At 41.0% G+C, this 27936-nt stretch overlaps 1 protein-coding gene across 2 annotated transcripts; it reads left to right on the plus strand.

Annotated features, from left to right (window-relative positions):
- Window positions 1-1494: 1494 nt before the first annotated feature.
- LOC117472703 (rapamycin-insensitive companion of mTOR-like) lies at window positions 1495-27619 on the plus strand. 2 transcript variants are annotated; one of them, XM_034118047.1, is made up of 38 exons: window positions 1495-1560; window positions 1686-1733; window positions 3208-3305; window positions 5858-5922; window positions 6151-6282; window positions 6492-6555; window positions 8263-8389; window positions 9010-9179; window positions 9999-10066; window positions 10532-10599; window positions 10704-10786; window positions 11380-11467; window positions 11990-12080; window positions 12203-12269; window positions 12359-12439; window positions 12616-12716; window positions 12898-13063; window positions 13726-13827; window positions 13915-13961; window positions 14055-14190; window positions 14306-14505; window positions 14596-14722; window positions 15307-15471; window positions 15934-16010; window positions 16125-16203; window positions 16329-16438; window positions 16530-16617; window positions 16746-16838; window positions 16986-17092; window positions 17902-18131; window positions 18785-19877; window positions 20578-20658; window positions 22658-22917; window positions 23771-23977; window positions 24145-24309; window positions 24567-24690; window positions 24968-25106; window positions 25956-27619. In XM_034118047.1, exons 1-38 carry the CDS (start codon window positions 1512-1514, stop codon window positions 26034-26036), a joined length of 5277 nt encoding a protein of 1758 aa, XP_033973938.1. In that variant the 5' UTR covers window positions 1495-1511; the 3' UTR covers window positions 26037-27619. The 2 variants fall into 2 exon arrangements, with proteins under 2 accessions (XP_033973938.1, XP_033973937.1); XM_034118046.1 differs by lacking the exon at window positions 20578-20658.
- The last annotated feature ends 317 nt before the right edge of the window (window positions 27620-27936 follow it).

The raw sequence follows: 27936 nt of genomic DNA on the forward strand, positions 1-27936 counted from the left end.
TGAAAGTCTTTTAATTGTATTAATTAATATTTGTATTTGTTTGAATATGAAACTAAAGATAGGTTTGTTTTGAATAGATCGGTCAGATTTGATTCATCCTTATCTTCAGTGGGTGCTTTAATGATATAGGAGACAATAATAGGTCATTGTTTATAATGACTTTCAATTATAACTGATTTCCATTAAAGGACTTAATTGGTAATCATTAAATATACAGAAAGAAATATCACACACTCTAAAGAAGTATTTGCATTGTCAGTTGTACTTATTTCAAATAAGTAAACAAGTGGAGTACTTTCCAGTCTACTACTGTTTGACACATTGTAGATTGTTGTGTTTTGGTGAGACCTACTGGTTTACATGATTATTACAACTGTCAAAGTGCTTTTATGTTGGTTAAACGTTGAGGCTGACTAAGAAGTGTTTGTTTTAATCTATGAAAATCATTTTTACTGTGTCTATGGTATTCACTTTATTTCAAACATTTAAGAGTACAACCTCCAGCTGTGCTTTAACCACAATTGAAACTCTAATTACTGCCACGTTTCATCTTATTTAACCTAGTAATGCTGAGCTTTTGAACATTTGGCAAAAGTGAAATGCTTTCACAATATTTACAAATCATGTGTATCTTAATTGGGGGAAATGTTAAATCATCAGCATGTGTTTAACCCATAGAACATACACAAAGGACTTTCTATGTTTTCAACTCCTTTATTATCTTTTTGACTTTTCATGTTTTGAGTTGATTTTTCTGTCGTGGCTAGCACGACAGAAAAGGTGACACGGTGACACCCCCCTGCTCCGAGAGAAGAAAAGTGATGTGATCCAGTCTCCTCAAATCAATCCTTTTTGCCATGGGTTCGAATTCCAAGCATGGTACAACATGTCTTGCTGTATATTTAAAAAAAACAAACAAGGTCTGTCCAAGAATTATAAAGAAAAAAAGTTCCTTAAAAAATATTCACTAAAATTAAGCACTAAAAAATAAAAAATCCTTGATGCAAAAGCCTTTATACCTTAAACAGATGTTATAATGGAGTAAAACCACCAGGGGAAGTGTTAGGAGATGTGTGAGGGGATTTTGGTAGAACTTGACTTCATGACAGGGACGTTATTTATTATTGCATTGCAGTCTGCTTACTAGTTAAAGAAAGACAACAATTGAACACAGCGGGAGCAATGTTTTTTTTTTAAATGTTTTAGTAAAGTTTACTAACATTTCCAAAAATTGCACATATTGACACTAAACCAGTGTCCTTGTTTATTACATGTATTTGTGCACGCTATGTTTCAGAACATTTATAAGTTATACTATAAGTGGGTGGGGACAAAATTGGCCATTTCAAAAAGTGGTGGGGACATGTCCCCAGCGAAAAGTACGCCTATGATCTGATCTCAGGTCTGTGGGAGTTCTGCTGCAGCGATGTCGCGGCGACAACCCCTGTTGTCGGTTCTCTTCTCTCGCGAGAAGCCGCGAAGTTTCCGGTGTTGTGTATGTTCCTGGAAACATGGCGGCCAGCTTCCGCGGCCGTCCTATCCGGAGTCTTCGGATGCGAGGTAAGCCTGAAAAACTCGATGCAGTGATGTCTGTTATAGTGGCATATTGCGAAACTAGATCTCCCCAGGCAGCTGATGACCCCGGTGTGTCCCCTCATCGTGTCCTTGGTGTGTGTTTTTGACAGGTCGGAATGACAGCGGAGAGGAAAATGTACCGCTGGATCTGACCAGAGGTAAGCTTCATCACATCACCCTCAAAGCGATTATTGTTCAAAATGGAAGTGGAGCTGTTCTGCAAACACCAGCTCTACAAAGTGACACCCCAGAAAGTACAGACACTTGTCCTGGCAAAGCTGCTGTAAAGTCGTTAGTATTTCCTTTCTGTTTCGTCTAATAACATTGCTGGCGATATCATAATAACAGGCGGCAGCGAGCTAACTAACTAGCTGAGTTAGCGTTAGCTAGCTGCCACAGCTAACCAGCAATGACGATGCCCTGTTGTTTTGATTGGTGTGAGTGGGCAAAGATAGCCTGTAATTTAGCCAACCAGACATAAGTGCTGTAGTCATGCATTGGTCATCACTGGATGTATGAGGAAAATAGTTTCAAGGCTGTTAGCTGAGTAGCATTTAGTCAGCGCAGGGTGTTTTTCCAGTGGCTCACTGATACACAGATGCACTGCTCAGATTTACTCCTGCAGCACCACTTTGTTTACATGGAGCAGCGTCTCTCTGTCCCCATGTTTGGGAATTAGGGACCGGCTGATTTCATTTGATTGCATAACAGAATAAAACCTCAAATTGAAAATGAATGCAGCATAAATATCCAGCCGTATCCTAGGCCCATCGACATGACACGAGCCCACAACATAAGGATGGGTTCATCTGTGAGCTGTTCCATCAAAAAATAACTGTGAGAGAATATAGGTTTATCCTCATTTTTATTTCAGGTCATATTCTCTGTTCGCATATGGTGGTGTATCACAAGGGATTTGAACACTCTTAAAGCTGAAGATGTAACCATGTCAGTGCCCAAGGGTGCACGATCATGAATAGCAAGTCCATGTAAACTGTCTTGTATACACACTATTACCATGATTCTTACACAGTAAATAGGCAAGATCCGTTTGCAAAAGACCTCTGGTTATATAATATTGGCTGAACATACTTATCAATCATGTTTGATTTCTTAAAATATAAGCGGAGAGAAGTTGGTTTAGTACCCTTTTAAGAGATAATGATTTCAGTTGTATGAAGCTTATACATGCAAACTAAATCAAGCTCACCTGCTGGTGAATTTTGTGGTTGAGGAGAAACTATTATATGCAATTCATTAAGCTGGCTTATTCATAGTTTTATGCAGCATATATATTTTTGTTATAATGAACTGGTTTCTATGCAAATTAAGCTACTGCTAAGGGACTGATTCCTGCAAAAGGAATAGTGTGTTTTGTCTTTTGTCAAGAACATCTAGCATTACAGAAGCTGATAATCATTGGAAGGAACTGAAAACCGAAACTTCCCCGCTCAAGTCCTGCTTTGTGCGTCTAGACCTTTTGTTGACTGTAAACACTACATTAGTTCGACCAGCTAAACCAACTTCCTTCCTGCAACATCAACATCAATTATGGTTCATTGACTGATATTATGGCAATATGGCTTAATACTTGTCTTGGTTACATTGTATTTCTTTATCCTTTTTCGACAGAACCATCAGAAAACTTCCGTGAAATCCTTCAAAATGTGGCCAAACCACACGGAGTCAGTAACATGCGCAAACTGGGCCACCTGAACAACTTCATAAAGGTAATGCTGTCAAGTTTTGCTCCCTCCACCCCAGTGTTTTATTTGTTTATCTAGGCTGTGCTGACAACACTATGAATAGTACATTTGTTGTATCTCCCTAAACCTACTCCCAAGACTAGGTTAAAGCTGTGAATACAAACATGCAGCTTTTTAATAAGGTTGACTTGCTGTTCAAATATCTAATACGATTGACTAGCTGTGCTCCCCTCTGTAGTGTCATCACTAACCTCTCCTTGATCCTCTCCTCTTGGGTGTTGCTGCCAGCAGGCCTAGCTGTGCCTGTCATTGTGACGCTGACAGTGAATGTAACAGGAGCTTAAGGGATGGGAAAGCACACAGACCCAATGTGTATGAAGAGCAACTCACTGACTTTAGAAACCTAAGATCCCTAATCTCAGTTATAGTTCTTATGAATCTCAGAAACTCGTTTTCCAACATGTATGTTTTGCCCCAACTTCAATTTATTCCTCTTTTTAGATGTCAGCGCTTTGTTCATGAGTGATAAAGGGTCAGTCTTGTCTCTGTGTCGCACTGCAATGTACTGGCACATACTGTTCTGCAAATGTGTCAAGTAAAGAAAGTGATCTGTGTGCGCAGGTAACATAAAATAATTGATCATCATCATAGAAATCACAGACATTTCTTAAACGTGGTTTTAGATGCAAGTGTTTTTGTGCGTACACAGACGCTGTGATGGACTGGTGACCTTTCCAGGATTTATTCTGCCTTTCTCCTGACACAAGCTTGCATAGTTTTGAGCCTTCTTGTTACTTTAAACAGAAATAACAGGGGTGTAGAAAACAAGTAAATGCCTTGCAAAACTCAAAGGGAAATCTTGCTGACATTACGATAGCTCACCATCACCTCATTGAGAAATGTCGCAGCCATTTACACAACCCGGGTCACTGATTCCTGCCCAGACGTTTGCTGATTTGATCGATGCATGCGTCGCCTTTAAGCATGTCTGACATTGTAACCAATCGTTGGTGCGGCCTTTAGGAAACTGCAGCTGGCAGTGTAGCAGACTGAGCGTTGGCCTAACTCTCTGGTTTACAACTGACAGGAGCGTAATATTGAGTGTGTCTGTGTGTATACGTCTGTGAGCGCACCGTGCCTCTGATTCCTTATAAGGGTTTCAGGACAGTGAGGGTGACCTAATCCCCCCAGAGAGTGTCACATGCCCCTCTCCCCGTCTCCTGCTCCTGCCTGCTTGAGCTCTGACATCACAGCTGGTTTAAAACAACCCCCTACTCACCATTCCTCTCATCATCACCCGTCCCATCATGCTCCAGCTCTCTTCCAGTTTTGTTTTTGTGGTTTATGGTGAAGGAAGGAGGAGATTTATGTCGAGCTTTAAGGAAAGAGTCAAACCAAAATTACCTGTTTGTCTGTCTCAAAACTTTGGACGTTGTACTGTCCCATGAATACTTCCCGTAAATGTAATTTAAAAACGACCAGACGACTAATGTAATGATAATATTACGGCACAATAATGCAATGACATCTTTTCAATGCGGAAGAATATTCTAGAAACCTCAAAATAAACAAATGGACTCTTGGGGCTCTGTTAACAAGAATGAGCAATGTCTGAGCGATGCCAAGGTCATGTATGAACAATCGTGATGTAAATATATCCTATGATAAATAACGTAAACATCATGACAGGCCTTCACTGCTGCAGCATCGGGACAGGCAAGGTTAGACTGAACTTATCTGATGGAGTAGCACTGACTGGTTTGAAGCGCTTCAGGGTGTCTATGAGAAAGGTGGCAGTTCTAAAATAGCAGCACCCTTTGCCCAAGGAGCTTATTGCTCTGTGGGTATAATGAGTTGACACAGACTGGAGCTGAAGGCTTATTGTTTTTATAATGAACTGCTTTTGTGTACATAGAATTTGAATCTTCTCAACACCAGTTGTGTGTGAGCCTCTGGTAATAATAAAGGGACCTATGGTGAGGGGATGGCTAAAAGTGTCAGGGTGATGTGGCTCAGGGAACTTTTGTGCTGATCTACCAATCAGAGGGTCAGTAGTTTGGTCCCTGCCCCTGCGGTCAACCTGTCCTACTGTCCTTGTGCAAGTTACCTAACCCAAAATGCCTCGCTTTGGATAAAGACGTCAGATGAAAAGCATGCAGTGTAATGTAAAAATGTACATTTGTGCTAAAAATGGATAACGGGAACAAATTGTCAGCCTATGGATAGAACAAAATCTATTTCTTACTTTCTGTTATAATCTTCTTTTTCACAAGTCCACCACATATCACCATGCATTAGTAAACAACAAGTGGTGGACGTGACACTGGTCCTGTGCATGTGTTGCCCCAACGCGCTGGTGATTATAACTTCCACACACCACCAGTGAAAACACAACATTATGCAGTCACGATTCATCTACTCCAAACCAGTCAACATGTAACAGAGAAGTGGAAAAATACAACAAGCACACCTGCATGGCTCCTGCAGCACCCTGCTGCAAACTGACCAAAGTCATGTCACCTCCTTCCTTCTATAAATCAATGTATTATATGTACCCTTCTTTCTCTGTGTTATAGCTGCTATGCAGTATCAACCACCGTGAAGAAAACTTTGGGTTTACATACGAAGAAATCATCGTTTGGTAAGTCTCGTTAGTTTCTAATGTACATCATTGAACATCTACTCTTTCCAAATCATTGGCTTGTTATTAAGGCGACAGAGTGAAACAGTTTGTTTGTCAGGTCCTGTGACTGATCAGCAGGAATTAGAAATCATCATGCTTGTGAAAAAATGCAGGAAATAACAAAAGTATTTCAAGTCCCAGTGAATAGGTATGTCATGTCCAATTTGATTATTCTTTTACCTCCAGTCTGCGACTAGCTCTACTGAATGAGGCTAAGGAAGTGCGTGCTGCAGGTTTGCGGGCGCTCCGCTACCTCATCAGAGACACCACGGTGCTGCAGAAGGTCCTCAGACTACAGGTGGACTATTTGATAGCAAGGTGGGTTGAAAATAAACTGATATCTGAATGACTTCTCTTTGTGTGGGTCCAAAAATATTAGTGTTTACGAGAAGTCACCTCTCAAAGTCGGCCAGTTTCTTTGAAATGTTCTGCTTCAGTCTCACTTGTCTCTTTCCTGCTGACACATTTGTTGCTGGTTGTGTTTTTAAGAAAAGGACATGTCTAATAATGCTTGTGTGCTTGTTTAGATGCATTGACATCCAGCAGAGCAATGAGGGCGAGAGGACTCAGGCTCTGAGGCTAGTCCGAAAGGTAAGATCTTCTGTATTTTATTTATTTATTTCCATACTGCCTCCTTAAATTGCTAGAGGAATGCACCCTCTGCCCTCACTGCTCCCTCTGCCCTCACTGCTCAGCCTTAGTGCGAGCAGAAAGATCATTGGGTCAGCAGCAGAGTCACTGTGTGGACAGTTTGCATGAGTCTGCAGGCCGGGCTATGTATAGCTCTTTTTGTAGTTTACTGTAAACTCTTTTCACACATACACACCCACACTCGTGTTCCCGCACACACAAACAAACACACACTCACACACTCACACACTCACACACACTCACACACTCACACACTCACACACTCACACCCAGACCCCGTTTACACGAGGACGATACGGGTTGTATCCGCATAGTTTCTCTTGCGTATAGCCCTTTCGTTTACACAAGGCCGTAACAAAACGATAGAAACGGACCCCGCAAACGATAACGGGTCCCAAGGTGGATAGATCTGCAAACGGAATGCTCTGGGGGGTCAAACGGCTCCGTGTGTACGCCTCTATACGATCATTTTCTGATAACGATGAAATAGCCCCGCCTCCCTCTCCCCACGTCTCCCTCTCCCCACGTCTCCTGCTCAGAGATCAGCTGCTGGGCTGTCAGAAGAGGGGGAGGAAAAGAGAGGCTCCGTTTATTATTATTATATAGAGTCGTTATCAATTTGTTTTAAGGCTCAATAAATAACAAAGACGACCTCTGACCGGCACTTTTCTAATTTTGTCCGGAAGATTTCAACTTTAACAGACATGTTGACCGGCGAAAAAAAATGTTAACGGAAACTCTGCCGTATGGTTCCCTCGTCCCTTGGAAGAGGCGGAGAGGTGGGTGTTTTTCATCTGCTGGTGGATTACCGGAGAGAATTACAGCAGGAGCACACGCCGTCCACCGCGGAGAATAAACAGAAGCGCAACCATGGCAACCATGCTCCGGGGTCTTCTTCGCTGCTTTTGGTGTATTTTGTGGTGGCAGCAGCGCCAATTACAGGCCCGGCATATGTACTACAGCGTTTCCAGCGGTCTCGTGTGAACGGACACGTTAATTGAGCCGAATGCGTGTGAACGGAATACTTTTTTGAAAACGCATACGGTGCACAAATGTTCCTGTGTAACTGGGGTCTCACACACACACACACACACACACACACACACACACACATGCATACACATAGTGAGGGTCTGGTTTCAGAAAAAGGATGATTTGCCATCCAGGCAGTAACACAACCCTTGTGGTGAAATCATATATGAAATAGAGCCTCCTAATCATTTCTGTTATCACTTCTTGGAATGTAAATTCAGATAAATGTGACCCTCAGAGTTAGGGCTGTTTTCAACTAAAGAAAGAACATTCTTAGTATTGTATTTAATTCATCAATACAATTATGAAAAAGCACCACTTTATACCTTATGTTTATCAGAGATGGGCTCATTTTTCTTGAATTTAAGTCGTTCAGCTTGAAGATGTCCATAAAAAAATGAATAATCGTCTAAAGAAATCCTAGCTAATTAAGACCAAAAACACAAATGACACGCTCTTTGGTCGTAATTACATTACAATTAGGTAATCTTTTTTCATTTTCAAATATGTATTTTCTTTTGAGAGACCTGGAAAGAAATGTTAGTTATTTTTCTGCCTCTTTTTGTCTGGGAATGTTTGAAGACCGACGTTTTCCTTCTCTCTGTCCCACTCCAGATTATCACTGTCAATGCGATGCTGTTCCCCTCCTCTGTTGCAAACTCTTTAATTGCCGTGGGCACTGATGGACTTCAGGAGCGAGACCGCATGGTCCGCGCCGCCATCGCCATCGTATGTGAGCTAGGTGAGTACCTGGCCTTTTAGAGATGGAGATTCACAATGCAGATGTTCAGAATCATTCATTTTGCAAAACCAGCGGCTTTGTGAGGAGCTCTTGAGGGATTGCGAAAATAGTGAACAAAACTAGTAAATTGACATTTAAATGCTATATTAAGATCCCAATGCTGTGCTGTGTTTTGAAATGTCTTTTCATTCAACCTGGTATTTCTTCACAGTTGCAGATTAGTCCACAGTAATATCATTAGCATTATACTATAGGAAGCATTATATTCCTGTGAGGGCGGCGTAGCATTGGATTTTCAATCAATGTCATGTTGACATTTCCAATAACTCAAGAGTCCAAAAGTAACTTTTTATTTGCAAAAGAAATATGTAATCCTTTCCAAAATTCACAACATGTTTTTATAATTCAATATTTGTTGGTGTTGTGGTAAACCTTTCAAAACTAGATTTATTAGAGAAAGAGTATTAAATCAAATATAAGTCATTTAGTCTTTAGTCAAATTGAGGATTTAAAAATAATGTTTTTTAATTTGAAGCTTCATTCGAAAAGCTTCAAAGGTAAAAACATTCGCTACAGCAATGTGAAACGGCTCTAATATTTATTTCCTGCTGAACACTTAGCTCTGAAGAACCCGGAGGTGGTGGCTAAACGTGGCGGCCTCAGTACCATCCTGAAGAGTGTGATCGACTGTCAGCTGAGCCGCATCAACGAAGCACTCATCACCACCATCCTCCATCTACTCAACCACCCACGCACCCGGCAGTATGTGCGCGTCGATGTCGAACTGGAGGTACACACACACACACATGCACACTCATGCACACACACATGCACACACACACACACACACACACTCACTCACTCACTCACGCACACTGACATAGATATGAATTCAGGAGAGGCTGCCTTTTATAAGTGAGCCAGTGTGCTGGGAGTCATTCAGTCAGGATTAGCAGCCGCAGGTTGCCCGTCTCTTTCCCATGGAGCTTACAGTAATCAGTTACAGCAGATCTCTAAAGCCTCATTGTCCGTAAACAGACACCTGGGACAAAAACATCTCAGCACACGGTCATAACATCCACATGATGTCATATGAGATCTGAAGCAGGTTTATTATTACTGAAAGATGTTTCGTGGGAATATTTAAAGGTATAATATGATAAGATAAGATAAGATAAGATAGTACTTTATTGATCCCAATTTGGGGGCATTTTGTGTTGCAGCAGCATACAAAGACATGACATTGTACAATAAAAATTAAAAGACAAGAAATAAACAGGAAAGTAGAAAATATACATGTTGAATTTACAAATTAACAAGATATAATATATAAGATATCTATAAGGTATTATATATACATAAGTATGTGACAGATGGAATATTAAATATTAAACTGAATATATAAATGTAAAGTGTACAGTGTGATTATGGAACATTTCCACATTAAAATGTCTAACTGTAGCTATACCTAGGTTTTTACATGTTTTTCTCTTTTAATGGAGCTCCTCCTATTGCTCGTTGTGTGTTTAATTGACCACTTCATTTTCAATGAGATCTGAATTCGGTTGTATTTTGTTTTCCTCCCTCTTGTGTTTGTTTGGTCCTCCAGCAAATCCTCGCACCTTTTACAGATTTTCACTACCGTCACAACGCAGACACGGCTGAAGGGCAACTCAAGTGAGTGTGTGTGTGTGTGTGTGTGTGTGCGGGGGGGGGTATGAAGGATGTCATTGTTGCAGTAGGAACACAAATAAATAGTGTTCTGACATTTCCCTCTGTTTACCATTCGCCATGCTCCCATATTGGTATTTAACACCATGCATTTGAGAGTTTGTATTTTGTTTTTGCGATATGGCTCATGTTATCAGGGCTGCTCGACTCCAGCATGACTTGATAGAGGCTTTGAAGCAGTCCCACTAATGCTTTAAGTCACTCTGAATAATGTGTTTTTATATAAAAAGAAATCTCTTTGTGATTCTCCGTGACTTCTGTTTAGCATTTTGTTCTGCTTTTGTGGTGTAGTTTCTCCTCTCTGATATGCTTTGTGTGCTCTGTGTGAGGCGCGGTACACAGATCATTATGATGCTGTGTGTATGGAACATGGTGTCCTGGTTTTCATTTGTGTTTCTTTCATGCTCTCAGGGAGGACAGAGAGGCCCGTTTCTTGTCGAGTAGAATGGCTATCGTGGCAGCCTTTCGCTCCTGGTCTGGTAAGGACTTGGATGTGGTTATAAATAAAGTTATTTAAGTGTACAAATAAATACACTTATTTGATTTATATTACTTTTGATTAACTGTCTCTTTCTTTATTCAGGAATTATCAACCTATGCAAGGCTGGGAATTCTGGGATCCAATCTTTAATTGGCTTACTTTGCATACCAAATATGGAAGTTAGGGTGAGTATTGAAATAGTTGCATTCAGAAAAAGGATGTTTGTGGATGCAAAACAAATGAACAAATTTGTGAGTTAAATTAGCAGTGAATATATAATTGATTGCAAACTTTACTGTTAATATTTTAGTCACACCAGTCTTCATTTGACAGCACAAAGGGCTATTGTAGGAGGAAAAGGCACTAGATATTATTCCCAGAATAATGCCAGTGACCTGCTCTTCTTGCTGTTGCTCCGGGGTTTAGTGCGCTGATCTGCAAATGAGTGGGTCTGCAGTTTGATCCTACCCCCTGTAGTAATAACAATGACAGAAGAGAATAAAGACAGTATTGTAACTGGTTCATAAATAGTTTTGTACATGAGTATCAGAGCAGAGAGTGAGATGTACCCAAAGGCCGCTCTGGCACTGACGGATCAAATCAGATAGCATCACCCTGTTACCAGAGAGTAAATAGGGTTACCCTTGAGTAACTTGAGTATTGTACTGTCAATCCACAACACTGAGATAATAGTGGTGTTTTTTTTTGAGTGCCTACAAATGTAGTTTGTGCTGTATCCAATGTGTGTCTGACTGCTGTAATGTGATTTCCCCTGCAGAAAGGCTTGTTGGAGGTGTTATATGAGATATTCAGGCTCCCTGTGCCCATTATAACTCAAGATTTCATGGAAGCTCTTCTTAGTGTTGGTGAGAGAAACATCTTTATATCTTCAGAGCACATATTTATACCTTCTCCCAGTTTCTTGGTACCTTGCGATTAGGGAGATGTTCTACATACAGAAATGATCATGTAATCGCCATTTTAGCTCTGTGGTATGGACATAAAGCAAACTCCAAAGTCAGTCTTGGGGAGGAAAGAAATACCTGAAATGGCTTTATGTAGCTAGGTTACAAAAAAGTGACTATTAGATTACAATTACAGTACAAATACATTAGATTACTGACACTTTAATAAGATTGGGAAAAATGTCATGATGACAATTTGCAGTCACATTACAACACCTCACAACACAGGTCTCAGTCAATGGCTTCTACTGAAAGTGAAAGTAACAGAAAGGTTCATATAAATAGTAATTGTCTTTCATGTAAAGCATCCATCTCAACTCTTTCCAAAGTCTCCTACTTAAATGGTTTGGTGCTCTTTCAACCCAAGACAATATTTGAGTCACACAATGAGTGTAAACTAATCTCTGTTCTGCTCTTCCTCAGACCCCGCCCGGTTTCAGGACACCTGGAGACTGTCCGATGGGTTTCTAGCTGCTGAGGCCAAAGTCATACTACCCCATCGGGCCCGCTCTAGGTGAGAGATGATATGAGAGAACAAAGATGGAATATGTTGAACCAAATTTGACCCAAAAGGCTGTCAGTTCAGTGTATGCATGACATGAGCATGAATAATCGTTTTCTGTTTTTCATCATTAGACCTGATCTGATGGACAACTACCTGGCATTTGTTCTTTCTGCCTTCATCTCCAGTGGGCTGTTAGAGGTGAGCTGATACTGTGTTTTTCATTATTTTGCACCTAAGACGGATTTATGGTATTTTTGATACAATGATGCTCTCTTCTGTCACTGTAGGGACTTGTGGAAGTTGTGACCAGCAGCGATGACCAGCTTGCTGTGAGAGCCACCATCCTCTTGGGAGAACTTCTACACATGGTAATATTAAAATGACAAAATGCAATCCCTGAAAATATAGTTTGACTCCCTGAAATGCTGTGTCAGTGCTAAATAAACATTGCTTTAGTCAGATTTTTTTATTTTAGAAAGTGGCCTACAAATGTGATCGTGAAACCTAATGCATACTCTCTTTTCTCCTGCCCCTCTGTTTTTAGGCAAACACCATCCTTCCCCATTCCCACAGTCACCACCTGCACTGCCTCCCCACCCTCATCAACATGGCAGCCTCCTTTGACATTGCACAGGAAAAACGACTGTGAGTATACTTTGATAGGCATGTCAGGCATTTCCTTTAAAAAGCTAAACTCTCTCGTAGAGCAACTCACATTATGTTACATTAAGTACATAAGGGAACTATGAACGTGTTCTATTATTAATGTGTGTGAAATATTGTAAACCACATTTAAAAGAGATATACGTTTCTTGTTATGTTGTAGTCGGGCAAGTGCAGCAGTCAACAATCTGAAGCGCTTCCATGAAAAGAAGAAGAAAGGTCTGAAACCACACAGTCTTTACCTGGATCACATCATCCGCAAGTCTGTGTCTTCTCATAACCGCAGAGAGACGCACTCGCGTGTCCACAGAGACATCTACGCTATAAAGGTAAATATCAACATGCTTTCTACCTACTGTGCCTCAGCAACATATTTATTTAAGAACTACATCTATTTGGAAAATATGCTCATTTCCATTATACCCCACTCAATTAATATCAAACTTTCTTTGTGCGTTCAATACAAAGACTGGTGTGTGTTTAGCTTAGCTTAGCACAAATGCTTTGAAAGGGGAAACGCACAGGAAGACAACCTTGTAACTGGAAATACACTTACAGTAAATGCTGGCTTCATTCATCGTTTCCTAATGTATCTCTGTGAAAAGCATTGATTGAATGGATTGCAGCTCTTAGAGGTAATTCCACTGTTACATTACATTTCATTTAGCTGATGCTTTTTATCCAAAGCGACTTACAATGACCAATTACAGGGACATTCTCCCTGGAGTAACTGAGGGCTAAGTGCCTTACTCAAGGGCACACTAGTGGTGGTGTTCCAGGCGGGATTTGAACTCACAACCTTCATTAGACCACCACTACCACTACTACACTTAAAACATAAACCTCTTGATGCTAATCATATTTTGTTTATTGTTTATTGATTTTTAGTCTGTAATTTAACATCAAAACGAGCTCTCAGGGGCACATTGAATAAACAACAAAATTACTTTTACATTTTTTAATATTTCTTTTTTTCTGTGTTTGTCCTCAGGACACAGAAGAAGCACTGATGTTGAACCTGAGAGACAGTCACATTCTGAACCACAAGCAGAACCTGGAGTGGAACTGGTTGCTGATCGCCACCATCCTGAAGGTCAGGCTGCTCTCATGAAGCCCCACTGACCTTTATGCCAGTTCTACTTCCTGTCTGATGTTTTAATGTTGTTGTTTTCTCCCTCAGTGGCCACATGTAAACCTCAGGAATAACAAAGATGAACAAATGCACAGGTAAGACTGCTTCGTATCACCAAAACCCAGGGCAGCATTTGAAACAGTTAATTGTATTGACATCCTATTTTTTTATCTTTCTCTGTGATGCAGGTTTGTGCGGAGGCTGCTGTACTTTTATAAGCCCAGTAGTAAATTGTACGCAGGGCTGGCGTTGGATCACCCAAAAGCCAGACAACTCACTGTGGTTGGCTGTCAGTTTATCGAGTTCCTCATGGAATCAGACGAGGTCAGAGAAGTGTGCATTTACACAACAAAAACTCACTTCGCTTTTTTTTTTACCTTTTTATCATTATCTTACCTGCCTTGCGTTTCGGTCTTTTCTCTTCTCTCCCCGTCAACAGGACGGCCAGGGGTACCTGGAGGACCTGGTGAAGGACATGGTGTCATGGCTGTCCTCGTCCTCAGGGCTGAAGCCCGAGCGCTGTCTGCAGAGTAACGGCCTGCTCACCACACTCAGCCAACACTACTTCCTCTTCCTGGGGACACTCTCTGCTCACCCACAGGGAGTCAAACTGCTGGAGAAATGTGGCCTGTTTCAGTGGTGAGTGCATGGACATAGAAGACTTACAGAGATGTCCTATTGATCAATTGAAACATTTTACCAAACATATTTCTTATTTATATTTTGCAGCCTGCTGAATCTGTGCTCTGTGAAGAACCAGGATGCTGTGCTGAAACTGGCTATATCCACACTGGACTACAGCAGGGACGGTCTGGCCAGAGTGATCCTCTCCAAGACCCTTACTGCTGCTACTGATGTAAGACAGCCTCCAGAAAACAGGGCGTGACGTACACGTAAAAACCTGCATAAGGCACTGTTAGGAAAAGCAGCACAAGTTCTGAAGTTGGCATCTACCCAAGATTGAAAACAACATTAGACATCTCATTGAAAAGTCATAATAGAGGTACTCCGAATGTCTGCAAATTCCAATTGTATTTGTTTCTTTTATAAGAACATTAATTGGCACCAAAGGTATTCAAAATAATGTACACATGTTTAAAGTTGGTCCTCTATTTTGCTCTTGGAGGTGTTACAAATTGCAAGCTTTATGTTTTCTTACGTCACACTGAAGAACTTCAGCACCGACAGTATGATGCTGTTTGTGTCTGGCTGAGAAGTTACTGTCTTTGTCCGTGTGTGGTTCAAGTGTTTAAATAAGACCCGTAACAAACGGATACATAAGACTGGGTTTCCTCCGCTGGCCCATTGGTGCATCTCTAATAGATACAAAGTAATACACTTACCATGCTTTGCTCATTTGTTCCCAACACATATAGGTTCTGATAGTAATATCCTAATTTCCACTCTTTCTCCCACAATTCTTCCTTCCTTGTTGAGCAGGTGTGCAGGTTGTATGCCACCAAACACCTCCGTGTGCTGCTACGTGCGAGCGTGGAGTTCTTCAGCAGCTGGGGCATGGAGCTGCTGGTCACACAGCTCCACGACCACAGCAAGGCTGTGTCCATGGAGGCTCTGGACATCCTGGACGAGGCCTGCGAGGACAAGGTGACTGCTGTCAAACACATGCGTCCCACAGAAGACCGTCAGAGAAGTAGAACAAAGGATCTGTTTGTCAGATTAGGATGCATTCTTCCCTCACTATTACAGTGAACAATAACGACCACATACTTAAACATGATACATTAAAATTCACCTAGAAGAAAACATACATGCTTTTTGTTCTATTTAGAAATTGTATCCTCTTGTGGTTGCAATTAGTAATGATCCTGATTGACTACCTAGGCTTTTTAAAATATTTTTCCCTGATGAATTGTTTTTATATCATGCTAAGAACATGGATCACCCTCAGGATTTCATAAATAACGGAATAATAATGAATAATTCCTGGATATATGTTATTCTTAATATGTTGAAATGCAATTAGATTGAGTTGATGGTGTTTTTCGGACGGTAGCATTTGATTTTCCTCATTACTGTTGTCTGACTGTCTGTTGTGCTGCTTCTCAGGCCAACCTCCACGCTCTGATCCAGCTGAAACCAGCTCTGTCCCACCTGGGAGACAAGGGCCTCCTGCTGCTCCTCAGGTCATTACAACAGCACTGCTTGCCACACATGGATTATAGGATTTGGGTCAGTCTTTGATGTAGTCCAGCAGCCTTCTGAAACACACTGAACATCTTGTTGTTCTGCTGTTTTAGGTTCCTGTCCATTCCTAAAGGTTTCTCCTACCTCAACGAGAGGGGGTACGTCAGCAAACAGCTGGACAAATGGCAGAAGGTATGATCACGATATTGGCCTTGAAATGTGCAAACCACGTTTAAATTGCATTGGCTACTATAATATATGAAGACCACACACTAACAGAGGTTTGCTATTTGAAATAAATGCGTCTTTGTTTGCAGGAATACAACCTAAAATACGTGGACCTAATAGAGGAGCAGCTCAACGAAGCACTTACAACCTACCGCAAACCTGTAGATGGAGACAACTACGTCAGACGCAGCAACCAAAGGTGAGAAGCTGTAGTTTATTATCACCTGACAATGCAAAGGATACCCTTTCGTGCTTAACTTCTTTTTAAACTTCTCTGTTTGTGTCTCCAGGTTACAAAGACCAAATGTCTATCTTCCTGTGCACTTGTATGGTCAGCTGGTCCACGATAAGACAGGCTGCCATCTATTGGAGGCTCAGGTATTTCTCACTTGTTCCACCGCACACTCTGTTCTTTTTATAAGTGCTTCATTTATACATTGATTTCTCTGGGGATTATGCAGATTTAGCCGCCTTTCTTCTTAACGTCTTTTTTCGTTTTTCTCCAGAGTGTGGTTCCTGACCTCAGCTACACTGTTCGCTCCCCGATGCTGGACACCTGGGAGGGCATCAAACAGCTGAAGGCCGCTCTCTGGGCTCTGGTCAGTGTCACTTCATGTCACCTCAGTTACTGTGTTGCTATAATAATAATAATAATAATAATAATAATAATAATAATAATAATAATAATAATGAAAAGGCTAGTTACAAAGACATGGCTGTAATAGTGTGTGTTGTTTTCCATGCAGGGCAACATTGGCTCTTCAAACTGGGGTCTGAATCTCCTGCAGGAGGAGAACGTCATTCCTGACATCCTCTCGTTGGCTCAGAACTGTGATGTACTGTCAGTACGAGGGTAAGCGTTTACAGTGTAGCATGTATGGGCCTCACACGGGGCACAGTTATAAAGAAAGAAACAAATGTTCTCTTGGAATTTTTGTCCTTAAATATTTTAAGGACACAATAAACACGTAATAGACTTCGGTGGTGTTAAGAGCTCAGAATATAATTCAAAACAGTGATGAGTAAATGCAAAATGAGATTTCTTATGACGTTACAGATCAGCAAGCCAACAGTCATGAAACACTATAAAAGTGTTCCAAGTAGGACTGATCCATATGCAATATAATTCATGTGTAAATGATACATTTTTAATAATTGATATCTTTTATTTGAAAAAAATATATTAAAAGGTGAGTTTTTATATTTTATATATTTTTTGTTAAAAGTCTGTAGAATATGATTTGTATGCTGGGGCATTTCTACTGTCCCACAATAATGAATCTGGCCTTAAATAATTAGTGTGCTTTCTCCAATTTGAATATTTCACCTATTCTTATCACTTATCTTATCCTTAAGTAATGGCCCATTCATTTTTCAGCCATGATTTAAGAGTTTTCTACTATTTTAGTTCCATCTTTGCTATCCCACAAGTCGTGTGGGAACTACTCTGGTCCCTCAGTCTTACACACATGTTTTACTTTCCAAAACTATTGTACATTTAGTATTTTGACCTCACCACTTTTACAGAAGTGGGGTGTTTTTCTTTTATTCACCTACATCTCCTACAACTCAAATCATGCTATGGTACTTATGATTGAAAGTATTGGTCAACACATTTGTACAATCAGTGTGTTCACTAACCACCCTCTCACTCCTTCACAGAACGTGTGTGTATGTGCTGGGGGTCATCTCCAAGACCCGGCAGGGCTGTGAGGTGCTGAAGCAGTACGGCTGGGACGCAGTCAGACACAGCCGCAGGACGCAGTGGCCGGTCACTCCAGAAGAGGTCGACGCGCAGCTGACCTCTGAACTCTCCTCAGTCCCGAGCACGCTCAGTCTGAACTCTGAGTCCACCAGCTCGCGCCACAACAGCGAGAGCGAGTCTCAACCAAGTACGTAGGATTCGCTTTGCTTTATTACCAGCATTTGAAGACCGTCAACTCTACTACAGTGGAAACATTATTGATACATAAGGGATATAACAGATCCCATCTCTATACGTTTTTTTTGTTCCCTGGCCATTAGATAGATAGACAGACAGACAGACAGATAGATAGATAGATAGATAGATAGACAGACAGATAGATAGATAGATAGATAGATAGACAGACAGACAGACAGACAGATAGATAGACAGATAGATAGATAGATAGATAGATAGATAGATAGATAGATAGATAGATAGATAGATAGATAGATATACTTTATTGATCCCAATTTGGGAAATTATTTTGTTTCAGAAGCAGTGTGTTCAACATTAAAATACAAATACTTAAAAAGTGGAACAGAGAATGAACAATTACAAATAAAATGAAAAATAGTATATAAAATATAAACAATATAAAATATTCTGGATAATAAAAATGTTCTTAAAAAAGTCCAAACTACTACAGGAGCACAGACATACTGTATATACAGACAATTGTTCATGGTTATCAGAAGGAGAAACTCAAACTATGTAGCAGTGAGTTCTTATTTGTTATATATTACGGTATATATAGCCTTCCAATGTTCCTATCGTGTTCTTCCCTCCTTGTGCTCTCAGACATGTACATCCTTGACGACGACAAGTGTGATGTCCTGGACCCCTCAGACGAGCCCTCTTACTTTCTACACTCCAAACCAGCGAAGGACCGCAGCCCCTTCACCATCCTGGCCTCCACCCGCTTCGTCCGCACTCGCTTCCTCAACTCCCTGTCCCTCCCGAGCAAGAAGCTGCGCTCCACCAGCGACCCCAAGATCCCCTCAGGCTCTCGCACCCCCACTGAAATCAAGATGGGCAGCATGAAGCGGAACAGGACGGTGACGGAGCCTTCTATCTACAGCCCCAACCAAGACGTCTTCACCCCTGTTTTCAACGGCAGAGGAATGCCCAAGAGTCCCACGGTCAGCCTGGAGACGTCCTTTGTCGGGACGAGGGGGGGCTCTGAGGAGCAGCTCGTAGAGGGCGGGCTGGCCAGAGTAGGGGGCTCCTCCCTCGGGTTGAGTGGCCTCGCAGGGCATGGTGCGGGGGAGCAGCCCAGCCGAGAGAGGGAGCAGAGCAGCCGGGAGCGTCTAGCAGGGGACGGCGGCTCCTCGTTGACTGGAGGAAACGTGGGAGGGGGCGGCGGAGGTACTCAGTTTAAAAGTCGCAGTCAGAGCTTTAACACGGACACCACCACCAGCGGCATCAGCTCCATGAGCTCCAGCCCCTCCAGGGAGACCGTGGGAAACCCCGATAATCCCGAACCAGAACCCGACTCCTCTGACTGCGTGAGCCTCAACACTGTGGTGTCGGCCAAGACTGTCAAAACGCTCTCCTCTCTCACCCCCCAGGCTCAGACCAACCACATGTCCACTTCCAAGTCCGCCACCGCCTCTCTGGTACCGCCTGGTTCCTCCCACACTCTCCCCCGCAGAGCCCAGTCCCTCAAGTCTCCTTCCCTGAACACCATGAAGAACCTGGCCGACTGCAGCTTCATGTACACCAGCCCGCGGGACGCCCTGGGCTACGCCACGCTGAAGAGGCTGCAGCAGCAGAGGATCCAGCCGTCTCTGTCTCACAGTGAGGCGCTGGCTTCACCCGCCAAAGACGTGCTGTTCACCGACACCATCACCATGAAGACCGGCAGCCTGGACTCCAGGTTAACGCCTCGCAGGTAAGGCAGCTGTCATGGCCAATATGACAGAAAGCATCCATATAAAAGGTTCTGCAATAATCCAATTATTCATTTTTTCTGAATGATGGTTGTTGTTGCATTAACTAAAAAATAAAATGTGTTTCCTCATCCTAGAGAAACAATAAGTTAAACTCTTTCTATGAAGACTGCATCTATACTGCATTATGAGGGCATTCACAGTGAATTATAATGGATTTATAATGCTGCTTCACTTCACTCATTAACAACTCGTGCTTTCTGATGCATGATATCAACACAAAAACAATCATTTGAATTAATAATCTATCTACTATTTCTTCTAACTTATGATACTGTGTGTACCATAGCACTTAAACAGTAAAGTCATGATGTGTTATAAGTCGGCCTGTAATTTACAACGTATCAAAAGCATTTATAATGTGCCTTTAATTTATTTTCAGCAACATCTAAAACCTTTTATGACCGGTATAAAAGTGCATCTTGAGTGTAGTGAACAAAGCTTTATAAATGCATTGTAATCCGCTATGAATGCCAACATAATGTCATATAGCTGTGGTCTTCGTAGAAAGTGTTACCGACAAAACATTTCACATTTCCATTTGTGCTACTGAAGCTTAAGCAGCTTTGGGGCGAGGGGTTTTTGCTTCTGTCTACATGGTAATGAAAGGTGTGTTCTTTGTGCACCTTCTATGTCTGTCAGGATATCAGACAGGAGGGGTACCTGTCCAGAGCCCCCCGTCATAAGTCCATACCGCAGGCTGTCCAGAACACTTGTCCCGCGGTGGGTGGAGCGACCCAGTGTCCTCCTTAGTAGAGCTGTAGCTTCTAGAACTGACCCAATCAGATAGCTGCTTTCTCTAGCTCTATGTCTGCAGTTCATTTGATATTGCTTTGACTCCTGTAGTGTGAAAAGAAACCCCATGTACAGTAGATGGTTCAGTGGCTGGTTGGTCGCTCCTCTTAGAGCTTCCTAGAGGTGTAAATAGTACACAGGTAGAGATAGAGGTTATAATACACATGTGGTTATACTGTTTTCTCTGGTATGAAGATTTTTTTTTAACTAGTAACTAAATCATGTGAAAGCAATGGTGGGTAAATATATGTCAGACAGAAGAGGCTGAAGGCAGGTCAAATGATGGTGAAACCTGTCAGTGGTGTGGAAAGTGTTTTGAGCTCCGGCAAATAAATGTACTGTAATCTCAACCATCATTTTATTTATAACCCATTATAAATAAAACATAACAACTTTTACATTTCAACTAATGAGACTTGCAGTCCTGCACAACAGTTACATCTCTTTCTATAGAAATTATGAGGAAAATAAATATTCAATATATATGAAATATAATTCAATTTAGATTTGACTGATACAGTTTTGTAGTATTAACAGAAAACACATGGTGAAACATGAGCATCACAATTTCCCTGAGCCTAAAATTGTAATTGTTAAAACCTAGAGGTGTTTAATAAAATGAAATGGTTGATTGTTCTGGTGTGTATAGACATTATGTTTTATAAGACCCACCAGTTGATAACTGTTCAAGAGCCTCCACAATAAACGTATAAGTATAATGCACTATAGCTGTGATCTATATTGAAATTGTTAATAACAAAAAAATCATTTGTGCAACTGAAGCTTAAGCAGCTTTGTGTCTGAGTGAAGGTTTTTGCTTCTGTCTACATGGTAATGAAAGGTGTGTGTGTGTGTGTTTTGTGCACCTTCTATGTCTGTCAGGATGTCAGACAGGAGGGGTACCTGTCCAGAGCCCCCCGTCATAAGTCCATACCGCAGGCTGTCCAGGACACTTGCCCCGCGGTGGGTGGAGCGACCCAGTGTCCTCCTTAGTAGAGCCGTAGCTTCTAGAACTGACCCAATCAGATATGTCTGCTTTGACTCCTGTAGTATGTGTAGAGCCCCATGTAGAGTATGCAGTCACTAGTGGTCCCCCCCCCCCCCCTCATAGAGCTTCATAGAGAACAGCACACAGGTAGAGATAGGTGTTATAATATGCATGTGGTTAGACTGTTTGTATGGCATAACAATGTGTTGGGATGTTAAGTATTATAGTGTAATAATTGATTGATTATAAAAACAATCCTGCACGGTATTTATTTTCTTCTATAGAAATTAAATCAAACATTGAATTGGTAAAACTATGAATGTTTTGTTCTTGGAAAGGAATAGTGATAATATATAACATTGTTGTTTTTGTCGAATATCAGAACATTAATGTAAAATGGCTAAAGCGGCAAATATTTAAGAAGCTTGAACTTTTCTTGAAAGATAAATAAACTCAGAAAATCGTGGCTAATACAATTTATTTGAATTGATTCAAAACAACACATACTTTATCAAACGGTATACTTTCATTGGCCAATATTAGAACTAGTTATATCAACTTTTAGGTTCAGGTTATTTTGTCTACTCTAATAAACCTTTCCCTTAATTAATACTCTTAATAGGTAGTTTTTTTAATTTGTGAAACTTCAGACTTTTCATCCTTGGGTGCTTTATTGTATTTTAAAGTGTTGCAAGTAGATATTAGAAACAGCTATGATGCAGTAACATCGCTCTTTGGATGAACACGTGTTCTGTGATTTCAGCTGCCGCCCTGATAGCTTTCTTTAGAGTCCCATCGCCAACCCTTCTTTCTGTGTTCACTAAAGTCCGTCTCTTTGCTTTTATCCAACATTTCTTTCACTTGCTCCTCATGTTCCTCGTTCTGTCCCAGTCTCTCCCCCCGGACCCTCTCACGCTCCTCTCCTCTTGCCCTCCCTAGGTTCCTGAAGGCGCTCAGCTTTGCCTCTCTGGATAAAGAGGAGCTCCTCAGTCCCATCAACCAAAGCACTCTGCACCGCTGCTCCTCAGTGCGCTCCATGGTCTCCAGCGTCACCTACGGGTGCAGCGACGACTACGTGGGCCTGGCTCTGCCCATGGACATCAACGACATGTTCCACATCAGAGACTCGGCCTACTTTCAGCAGAGGATCAGCCCCCCGTCGGAGGAGCGCAAACGCTTCCTCTTTGGAGATGGAGACGGTAAATTCAACTTAAGGCCTGATTCAATTATATTTAAATCCCAAAATTAAGAACAAAAATATTATGAAACTGATGGTTGTTATCTATGAGATAAAGCAAATAACTTCTCCTTTAAGGTTACAATCAGAAAGTTGATATCATCAGAAAAAGTTTTTTATTACCAAGTAGATTTACACATACGAGGAATTTGCTTTGGTGTAAATGCTGCATACAAAGACACAGAAAGAAGAACAGGACTTATACTTATACACATACTATAGAACTATAATAGCTCAAAATATAACTATTATAAAAACTATAGTATTCTAATTATGGAGTCCTATAATGAGCCTATTATTGCAAAGATAATTCCAAGTTACCAATCCTTCTAACCATGAAGGAGAGATATATTTATTTATATATATATATATATATATATATATATATATTTATTTATTTTATATATATATATATATATTTAATTATTTTATATATATATATATATATATATATATATATATTATTTTACTTTTTAGGTTTTACTACGTCCTATGGTATTATATGATATATATTTTTTTTAATTTGCCATGAATCTGATTTGTTACTATCTTTGTGTTTTAATTAATGAATGAATTTGTATTATTTGAGTTTTAACCTAAAAACACGAAAGGTGACCGTGCCTTCCAGGTGGTGGCTCCAACACTGTGGAACTCTCTCCCAATTATTATTATTATTATTATTTATGTTTGACTAAATCCTATGTTGTTATATAATCATGCAAAACTGTAATGGATAAAATGATTTCACAATATTTTAAAATAACAAATAAAGAAAAGGGTTGATTTTTTAGCTAACTGAGTTCCTCTGTGTGCAGGAGACCGCCCCCCCCTCCCCTCCCTGAAGCAACAGTTCAGTATCTCCGAGCTGATCGTGTGCCGCGGCGACAGCCAGAACCACACGGTGGGTTTGGACGAGACGGGCCTGCAGGAGCACACCGAGGAGAACTGCCTCTACTGCGTGGGGTCCAGCGTCCTCGGATACCCCACTCGGCCGCCCATCAACAACACACACCCCCGCACAGGTCAGCACACACACACACACACACACACACACACACACACACACACACACACACACACACACACACACACACACACACACACACACACACACACACACACACACACATTCAGTCGTTAACATTAAACTCAGTGCAGAATATAACTTGTATATCTTTCTTTGTTCCAGAATTTGTGGACTTCCAGCCGTGGGGAGCGCAGAGCGGCCATCGCCTGGAGGTCATGCCTCAGTCCAAGTTATCCGGCGTGTCGGGCTGCAGCGACGCCGCCGTGTCCCAGGGGTCCGTCTGCAGCACGCCCATCCCCGCGGACATCGTCATAGGGAAGACTACGAGTAAGTGAACACAACCTGCAGAGCGGGGGGGGGGTTTCTATACCTTTCCAGGTATGCTGCCTTTGTAACATTTCCATCATTTCTTTTTAATGGTGTAAATGTGTTTAATTCTTACTGCCTGCCGTTTTGTCATGACTTAAATTCAACATACCATTAGTTCCACAGCGATATAAGGGATGTATTTGCTCGGTTGTACTGCTTTTATATTGTTTTGATTGTGGTAAATATTGAATATTTCTTCATTATGTGTCATGTAGGCAGCAAGTCGATATCAGAAGACGGCCCCGCCTCCCGAGTCCTGCTGAGGAAGGAGGTGCTCCGCCTCATCATCAACCTCAGCTCCTCTGTAGGGACCAAAGGCCACGAAACAGGACTACTGACGTACGGCTCTCTCTCTGCGACTTGGTTATTTTTGTTATCAATTGATCTGCCCATTTTTCCACATGTGAATCCATTCATTGTTTGGTGTATAAAATGTCAGGAAATAGTAAATGTCCATCCTAGTTTCTCGAAATCCAAGTTGATGTCTTTAAATGTCTTGTTTTGTCACTTAAAACTCAAAGAAATACAGCAGCTCTATTTAACATTTTCTGAGATGCATGTTCATTTGCAAAATGTTTGTTTTTTGAACACCTGTATACCTTTCTTCCTCCTGCAGGATAAAGGAGAAGTTCCCCTACGCGTTTGACGACATCTGCCTGTACTCCGAGGTGTCTAACCTGTTAGCCCACTGCATGTTCCGCCTGACCTCCAGACGCTTCATACAGGAACTCTTCCAGGACGTGCAGTTCATGGCGGTGAGACATCATAACCGCTTTAACAACACACTCGTATATTACACCATGTATATGTAATAACTAGACAAAATGTTTAGCATTTTCCCCTCAAAAAAAATGTCTGCCTTACATTTTAAACATTGCTGAAGGTATAGCATTTTACCACTTCCGGTTCCTTCGACAAAAACCAATGCAATTTCTCCATAGGATTTTGGAAAATAGCTCGAAATAAGGTCTGTGGTTGGCACACATTGAAGAGACAGATTATCTAATCGATAGATTTATGATGGATAGATTTATGATTAGAAAATTATAAAAGTAGGGTAGACATGTGGATATTATCCGGCTGAACAAAACGTGATCTGTCTCTTCAATGTGTGTCAACCACAGACCTTATTTAGAGCTATTTTCCAAAATCCTATGGAGAAATTGCATTGGCTTTTGTTGAAGGAACCGGAAGGAGTTTACTTCCGGGTTTTAGGACGCGTCACTGTGGTACTCTATTAAGTTGTGAAATAATACATGTATTGTGTAATAATTACCAACCAAAGTGTGTGTCTTCATTCATAAAAATCCTTCTTACAAAATCAGAACTGACTATAAATTAATTATAAAATATATAATTAGTTCAGATATTTATAGTATAAAGAAGTACATGTTTAGTTTGCTCTACCTACATCAAACGAAATTAAAATAACTAATGCAATATTTCCTAATTTATTACAATATGCAAGTATTACTATAAAACGGACTGAACATGCATTACATTTTGTAGATTTTATTACATTAATTGTCGTTATACCCCCCCTTCCCCTACATTATCTGAAACTCTACGTCTTTGTCTACCATCCCCATGTCCTTATTTCCCAGATGTACGAGGAAGCAGAGGCGATCCTGATGAAGATACCAAAACCTGTTGAAGAGGACGAAGACGCTCCTGCAGAATCCTGATCCTCCTCCTCCTCCTCCTCCTCATGTGTCCCCTGCCACCCTACCAACATGAACAAATGGACTGACAGAGTATAATATGTAACGTTAGGAAGGCGTCTGGAATGTTTCTGTTACTCAGACCGAGTACCATAGCCAAGGAAGAAGAGGAAGTGGTCATCGCTCGCCTTTCTTGGAAACGAAGGATGTCGATATCTGTAAACACAATTGAACCCGACACGCTGTTTAAGACTTTTTTTAACAGGAAAAAGGGGGGAGCAGTTTTACCAAATACTGTTTTCAGAAGGGTCGGCAATCTTGAGCAACACTCACAATAATACATAATGCTAAAGGACGAGCTGGATCATTAGGACAAAGACTCTCGTTGTGTTTTTAAAGAAGAAAAAAAAGTAACATTTGGTCTCTTTCCGGAGATGGTGTTTTTTCCTGTAATGAATTGAATAAGGCATGTTGTTGTGTCTACCCAGTGATTCCTCTGACCCCCCCCCCCCGCTTTATTTTCTCCTTATGAAACAAAACACTACAGAAGGGTCCTGCTGTTTTTCAAACTCATGTGGAGCCTTCCTGGTTCATATCTCACCCCGACTTGTGATCTGTTCGCCCCCACATAACCTGCTTCTGCTTCTCCTGCCTCACCTCTTCCTACAACCTGTAGCCTCTCGTCAGCACAGAAAGCCAATTACTTTTCTATGACTTGTATCTCAGACAATCAAACATCATTAGTATTGTATTTTCTAAAGCACTATATAAGTACACAGTACACAAGGAGAATAGCATGTGATTTAATGCTATTTTATTCCATCCTTTACTTGCTTAGGACCTTTTAATGTTTTTCTTCAGCTCCTCAGGAGGTGGGCTAATCTTGTGGAAAGATTATAAGTTATTTCTAGATTGATTCATTACAGATTTAGTACCAAATCTCTGCTCACAGACGTCTCCAAACCTTGCATAAGCCCCGCAGCAGCAGTTCTACGCCTTCTTACCTCTGTGCTTCACCTCCACTGCATGTGCAACAAGCATGGCAAAGTTGTAATGTCACCTTAACGTGTTTCTTGCTTGTAACTTAAAAATAATAATAATAATAGATTGCCATTACATGCTGCCATCACATTGTTGGAATATAATGACCCCTGAATCTGTTTCCACAATGCAATATCACTGTCTGTCATTGGCTGAGATGGAGGAGGGGGAGTGTGATGACTTAAGGATTTGTAAAAGGTTTCCAGGGAAACGGGGGATCTCTGTTTCCATTGGCTTGTTTTTGCTATAATGCTGCTACACAAATGGACTCATAGAAAGATGATTCATAGATCAGCTGAGTGATGTCAGATCCGATCTATTTATTATATGTCTGTACCATAGAGTGAGCTCGACCAGAGAAGAAAAAAAAAGTTATTTATATTTTTTCCTCAAGACTGTATTATAATTTAAAAAAGATTTTTCTCTTCTTTTTTTTGTTGCCTGAATCGTGGTTTCCCTTGTAAAATGTGTACAGTATGTTTTTGGGGGCATTGATGACCTAAAGAAACATACAATCCTATCAAAGGGATGAATTGTTAATAAAACAAAATTTGAAATACCCAAAACGTTTGATGATGCTTCATTTATTTAAATGATTTATTTGTCAATTTTTTCTGAGTTTTACTAATGTTTCAGTTATGACAATGAAGAATCGCTGATCAATCAATCAATCAATTAATCAATCATCAATCCATGTTTATTTATATAGCCCAATATCACAAATGTTACATTTGTCTCAGTGGACTTCACAGTTTGTTCAGAATATCAGTATGACAATACGACACCCTCTGTCCTTAGACCCTCACATCGTACAAGGAAAAACTTCCAGAGAAAAACCCCACAGTTTAAAGGGGAATATGGGAGAAACCTCAGGGAGAGCAAC

Source organism: Trematomus bernacchii, unplaced genomic scaffold (genome assembly GCF_902827165.1).
Source record: "Trematomus bernacchii unplaced genomic scaffold, fTreBer1.1, whole genome shotgun sequence".
NCBI lineage: Eukaryota > Metazoa > Chordata > Actinopteri > Perciformes > Nototheniidae > Trematomus > Trematomus bernacchii.

Bases quoted from the DNA above. Each gene is read 5' to 3' on its own strand.
- LOC117472703 (XM_034118047.1), top strand. From the start codon at position 1,512: ATGGCGGCCAGCTTCCGCGGCCGTCCTATCCGGAGTCTTCGGATGCGA. The intron at 6,556-8,262 runs GTAAGATCTTCT...GTCCCACTCCAG, and splicing joins CTCTGAGGCTAGTCCGAAAG to ATTATCACTGTCAATGCGAT. The intron at 12,440-12,615 runs GTAATATTAAAA...CTCTGTTTTTAG, and splicing joins TGGGAGAACTTCTACACATG to GCAAACACCATCCTTCCCCA.